The 6164-nt window shown below is 56.1% G+C and overlaps 1 protein-coding gene across 2 annotated transcripts in view; it reads right to left on the reverse strand.

The window, feature by feature from the left end:
* The window catches only part of SH3RF3 (SH3 domain containing ring finger 3), a 382241-nt gene extending 378139 nt beyond the window's left edge, over positions 1-4102 (reverse strand). For both annotated transcript variants that reach the window (XM_019663839.1, XM_019663838.1), the window contains exon 1: positions 880-4102. In XM_019663839.1, the coding sequence (XP_019519384.1) occupies positions 880-1461 (582 nt within the window). In that variant the 5' untranslated portion in view covers positions 1462-4102. The remainder of the gene's footprint in view (positions 1-879) is intronic.
* Positions 4103-6164: the final 2062 nt, after the last annotated feature.

Genomic DNA, 6164 nt, shown 5'->3' on the forward strand with positions numbered 1-6164 from the left:
CACACACACACACACACACACACACACACACACACACACACACACACCTCAAATAAAGACCCATGTGGGAATGCAACCCTGCCTAAGAGCCCAGGAAAAGACAAGGGCTTCCTGACAGACCCAGTCCAAGAAGGGCAGGACCAAACATTCCTCATGTCTCCAGGTTAACCTCTTCCTGCCTGTTAAACACAGCTTGTAATTTGCGTTCTTCCAACCCCTGTAACCCACTTCCCTCTGCCCAGTCCTCCCCTGCCAGACCCGCAGGGAAGAAGCCCAACCAGAACCTGGGAAACAATTAGCACTAACTTTACCCAGGCAAGCTGAGGCGTGCAGAGGGATAATCTGGAGGTCCAGGGAAGGAAGGCTGTTTCTGAGGAGATGGGAGGGCCCAGAAAAATTAAAAAGGTGAGAGCACAAAAAAAAAAAATGTGGGAGCACAGCTCCAGTCAGCAGAGGATACTGGAGGTGAGCCCGGGACAGGAAGACGTACCCATCTCCTGTGAGGATGGGGTATTGCCACACATATGCACAGGTGGCAAGGTTCCCTGGGACCACATGCCGCCACAGAACAAGTGCAGGTGGTGTGAAAAAAGATTTCGAGGGATAGGATGGATAGAAGGCAGGTGCGGACAAGAAGTTCAGAGGAGAGGGCGCGCGGGATGGGGGGACATGGTGTCCAAAAGTTGGCAAGCGGAAATTGAAGGATTACATTTACTGAGTCCCTAGGGTGAAGCAAGTTAGAAAAAGAACAAGGCAAAGGCTACTGTGTAGTCAGTCACCTCTGGTCTCCCTTGCCCCTCATGACTGCCCCCCACACCCACGCGTCTCACACACACATACACACACACACACAACCTTGGTGCCGCCAAGGATACCCACCTTTGCCAGGGGCGCACTCCTGCTGGTCGCCAGGTCGCGCAGACTTGCGGTGGCGCTGCCCACGGCCAAGGGGAAGCCCGGGGAGCTCGGGGCGCTACCAGCCGCACTGCCCACCGCGCTGCCCCCGCCACCCGCGAGCTCAGAGGCCGCCCCCGATCCTGGGCCAGGGCGCGCGGGTGGGCTGCCGCCAGGGCTAGTGCCAGCGCGGGGCCGCTGACGGATGCCGTCCAACAGGCGTACCAGCAGGATGTTGGCGGGCAGTTCGTCCACGCCGCAGCCCACCAGGATGCGGCACTCAGGGCAGCGCAGCTCGTGGCGCGAGCACACGATGCTCTCCAGGCAGCGGCGGCAGAAGGTGTGCTGACACGGCAGCACTTTGGCCGTGGTGTCCAGGCGCTCCAGGCACACGGAGCACTCCAGCAAGTCCAGCAGGGACGACTCGTCCATGTCCTCTCCAGACGCCGCGGCCGTGGCCGCCTCCCGCCGCCGCCACCGTTCTCCCGGCTTGTCGTCGTCGCCCTCGCTCTGCGCAGCAGCGGCGGCCGCCTTGGACGCACACAGCCAGGACGCTCCGAGCAGCATGGGGGAGGCGCCGGCGGCGGCCGCGCGCAGCTGCCTAGGTCCTGGGGCTGGAGCGGGGCCCGCCGCAGGCAGCGAGCATCAGGATGGCGTCCAAGCGGCCGCAGCGAAGCCAGGCTCCGCCAGGACTTCCTTCACCCCGGCTGGCGGCCCGAAGCAGGGCCACGGCGGCGCAAAGTGGCGCGCCGACCGGCCTGCGTAGCGGGGACCAGAGTTCCACGCCCCGCGAGCCAAGTGCCGGCCAGCAGAGCCCACCAGTCCTTCGGGGAGCCCGGCGCCCGTGGCTCCCGGTTACACCCGTGCTGCCCAGGGTCCGCCCTGCGCAAGGGTCCAGGGACGAGGCTGGGCACGACACTCAGCCCGCTCTGTGCTCAAAGTGGCCGCCAGCGGCCCGGAGCCCCGCAGCAGGAAGTACAGGGAGCAGCCGGTCGGGTCCCCAGGGATGCCGGGGCGCAGCGTGCGCGCTCCCTCGCGCCACTGCTGAGCCGCACCGCCCCAGCTGTGCCTCCATGCACCCAGGGCCAGCCCGCAAGTCGCTGTCCCCAGCGGGTTCAGCCAGACCCTTCCTCTTCCTCCGCCGCGAGCATGTGCGCGGCGAGCGCGCGGAGGTCACGGTCACTGAGGGGCGCAAGAAAGGAGCCGCTGCACCCGCTGGACCTTCCTTCGCCTGGGTGCACGCCGGCAACTAGTCCTGCCCTTTAGGGCACCTCCAGTGTTCCCAGGAACTCCGAGCGTTCGCTCCTATGCAGGTTGGGCCCTATCCCTTCCCGGTTTCCCGAGTCTTCCCTTCGGCTCTCCGTGAACCTCAAACAGGGATGTTTCCTCCCCACGCTGCAGCGAAGGAAAGTTTGGGCTGTGTTATCTCGACTGCCTTCCTTGCGAGCTCCGGCGAGCTGCTTGGGGACATAACCAACACCCGGGCATCCTCCTCGACAACTCCGCGGAGCGCTCCAGGTCCGTTCCCCTTTCCAGGCGGCGCGCAGAAGTGACAACCCTGGAGCTGGGGGCGTGGGTGCCGGGGATCCCCGCGAAGCAGGAGGGGGAGGTGCTGGGGTTGGCAGGGGCACCCAGGACCGGCTCCGGTTCCTCCCGGCAGCTGGCCGCCCTCTCTGGAATCGCGAGTCGGAGGCTGGCGCCGCTGCCCACCAGACCCGAAGCCTGGCGCAGGGCACCCGGCTCCCCGCCGCGCCCGGGCCGGCGCAGTGCGGGAGACCCCAGCGCCCACTGCGACGCCGTCTCGTGAACCCCGCTGCAATTTCTCCTCAGGAGGTGCAGAGGAGGAAGAATTTGCGCTCTCCTTCCCGACGCCCCGGCTTCTGCGAGCGTCAGAGGAACGGAAGTACGTACGGAGGACCGGGAGCAGCTGGGAAGTTTGGCGGTGGGCAGGGGTCGACTGCAAAGATTCCCTGCAGTGCGCTGCCCCCTAGTGGCCGCAGTGTGTTCCCAGCACGCCGGGTTTCCATTGGCGCCCAGCATAAACCGTGGTCCAAGGGCTGCAGGCTTCAAAGCCAGGTAGGTAGGTACAGTAGGTAGTTGTCAAGGGCAACGTCAGAAGAGGCGTTCAGGGCCCGCCTGGCAGTCAGGCTGACCGGTGGCTTGTGAAGTTAAGTGTAACTTGTTTTAACTTTTCATGGAGAAAGTAATATTTGTTGAGACTTAAAAGCCAAGAACGTGGCTGTGCATTATTTTATATAATCCTCTAAACAGCCCTGTGAAATCGTTATTTTAACCTCACTGTACATGTGAGGAAGGTACAGCTGATAGTTATGAAATCATTGAGGCTGAATTTTGTTAGCTTTTGTATATCCAGAACCCAACACATAGAAAAGATCACATTCTGTTAGAACATAAGCTCCCTATAAGCTACATGTTTTTACACAGTAATATCCCCAGTGCCTAGGCACATAGTAGGTTCTCAGTAAATATTTGTTGAATTAATGATAAAAGGTCTCAGAATCATCCATCACCTAATGGTGATTTGAACGTGCAAATCTTAGCATCCCAATTCCAGGTCTCCTGAGCTCATATCAGGCTGCCAGTTCCTGGAAACTTTGCTACTGGTGGCAGCAGGAGACCTTCCGGCCTACTCTGTGGACATCCCTCAGTAATGTGGATTTCCGTAATATGCGTTGTTCGCATCAGCACTGGCAACTGTGCGAGATGGAAGGCATCCCTGAGCTGCCTGGCTAACCAAAATCTGGGAGCAGACTCCCTGAAAGGGCCAGAGGAAGGGGACGCACAGCCCAGTGCACACAAACGCCTTCACATCACCCTCCCTTTACTCTCTGACCCTGGCTCAGGAACAACAAAGGGGAATTTTCAAAAGGACCCGAATTTTGGATCTGCTTGATCCAAAAGCAGATGGCACAGACACAGGACATAAAGGGGAGAATGCAGAGAGAGCCCTCAGACACTGGGAAGGCCACCAGAGAGCAGGCTTGGCTGTGATGATATGCCCTGGGGGCTTTTGGTTGTGAGCAACAGAAAGCAACTTTAGCTAGGTGTTTCAAAAGAGCAGAATAGATTATGAGAATCAGGACCCCTGGCTGAGAACTAGGCCAGATGACTGCAGATGGCCCCCAGTGAGTCTTGCTCTCCACCCTTCTCAATGTGATGACATGCTCCTTTCCTCTTGCACCAGCCGTCTCTACGTCCCAGCCCACATGATGAAAAACATGGCCGAAGTTCCAGAAGCATTTCAGCCACTGACACAAGGCACTCCACTGACATTGTCACAGGCTGGAAGTTTTAAAACCTTATTCAGCCTAGCTTGGCCCAGATGGTCACCCTCTGGACCGATGTGTGCTGGCCACAGGAGCAGGATCACCTGAAACCTGGCAGCACCCTCAGGAGTCACACAGAAGGAGAAGTGAGAATTTCCAGAACAAGTGGTATGCAAGACAGACAGAACAATACGAGATGCCCATGCCAGGGTGCCAGAATCACCCCCTCTGTCCTCAACTTCCCTCTCTTTTATGCATACCTGGGGCCACACAAGAGCAAACACAGGGCAACTGAGCCCCGCCTTTCTCAGACCTCCTTTGCTTCCACTCTCTCCCTTCAGCCCCTGCCTTAACCCACTCCCACAGTATAGACCAACTGGGCAGGGTATGGAAATGAATGAGGCAGGTCTAGGCTAGACTACAGAGCATGGTGGGACTGCCGTGAGCTGTGCCTGCGCCTTGCAAAGCGGGTAGCTATGGCAGCCCCAGCCAATCACACACTGCCTTGAGGAAATGAGAGTGCAGTATTGCCAGAAGTTTCTCCTTCTCAAGAGAAGTTGAAAGGCCTGCTTTTTATGTGAGATCTCCTAAAGTTCAACAATTGGCAACCAATTCAGCTCTCAAAAAAAACACCATCTTAGCCAAATAAAATGAATGCATGGCCAAATTGGCCGAAAGGCCACCAGTTTGCAATTTCTGGTTGAAGTAGCCAAGTAAAATGTACTGCAGTGTAAAGGAATTTAAGGGTGTGAACTAAATAGCTGAAGTATTACAAATACAGTTTTATATTACTCAGTTAAATTTGCACATGTTCAATAAGTCAATAATATAAGTAAATGATGGAGAAAACCTGGCTTAACAGCCATTCATAGGAAAAGATCTTGGGAATTCAAGAGACCACAAGCATACTATGAGCCAACATGAGTCATCAGTGTAGTATGGCCGCCTAGAAAAGTAATGAAATCTTATGACGCATTAATGGAAGTTAACGGTCGGGATATGGAAAGAAATAATCTCATTGTACCTCGGGCTTTTCAAACCCCATTTGTGGGATTGCTTTCGACTCTGGAGGCAACTATTAATGACAGGGTGGTAAGGGATCGAGAGGCCTCCTCCACAAATTTAGGATGAAGGAAGACAGCATGTCTGTCTGAAGAACAGGAAGCTCAGAGGAGACAGGGTGAGTGGCTGCATGTCAGGGTTTTTGGCTGCCCAAGGTCTGAACTCCTTCTTAGATTTGGGTGATTCTCCACTTGGTGAAAGTCATATATTTGTTTTTCTAGCCAGGGTGTGGGCATGTGACTCAGGCTCAGCCAGTTGACACCCACCCCTTTGCCCTCATCCCCTAAGAGGTGGAATGAAGGTGAGAGACGCAGCATCATGGAGTCCCAGATTCAGGGGCAGGTGGGAGAGGATGGCAGGGCCAGCAGCAGCAATACCCAGAGTCTGGTGCCCCCAGATAATATCTGGGGAGAGGGTCTGACTGTTGTCACCAGACCAGCCCCAGGCACGATGGGGTGGTGAGCCTGGGCTGTGGCCTCTGCGGCTTTGCCAGCCTTCCTGGTGATCCTGTGGGTTTCTCAGTTTTACTTGTTATTTCCTTTTTGTTAAATCAGCCAGAGTCGGTTCTGTTGTTTGCCACAAGGAATCCTAATCAATACACATTATTAATTATCAGAGACCAATGAAGGCGTTCAATTTGAGACAGTTGTCACCATGCTGAACAGCAACTCCTCTTGGCCTTCGTGCTGGAAAGGTATCAGAGTGAGCCACTCAGAGCCCCATTCATTCATTCAACAAATAGTTCCTGAGTGTGTTCTACACACCAGGCACTTGGTGAGAGCAGAGCCCACAGACCAAGACAGGCAGTGTGGTGCAGTGAGTAGAGCCTGTTTCTGGGGGGCTAGAACCACAGCTGGCCCAACTCAGGCAAGTGACATCACTTTGTCAACCTCAGTGATGTCTTCTGTAAACTGGAAGATG

Source organism: Hipposideros armiger, unplaced genomic scaffold (genome assembly GCF_001890085.2).
Source record: "Hipposideros armiger isolate ML-2016 unplaced genomic scaffold, ASM189008v1 scaffold_406, whole genome shotgun sequence".
Lineage (NCBI taxonomy): Eukaryota > Metazoa > Chordata > Mammalia > Chiroptera > Hipposideridae > Hipposideros > Hipposideros armiger.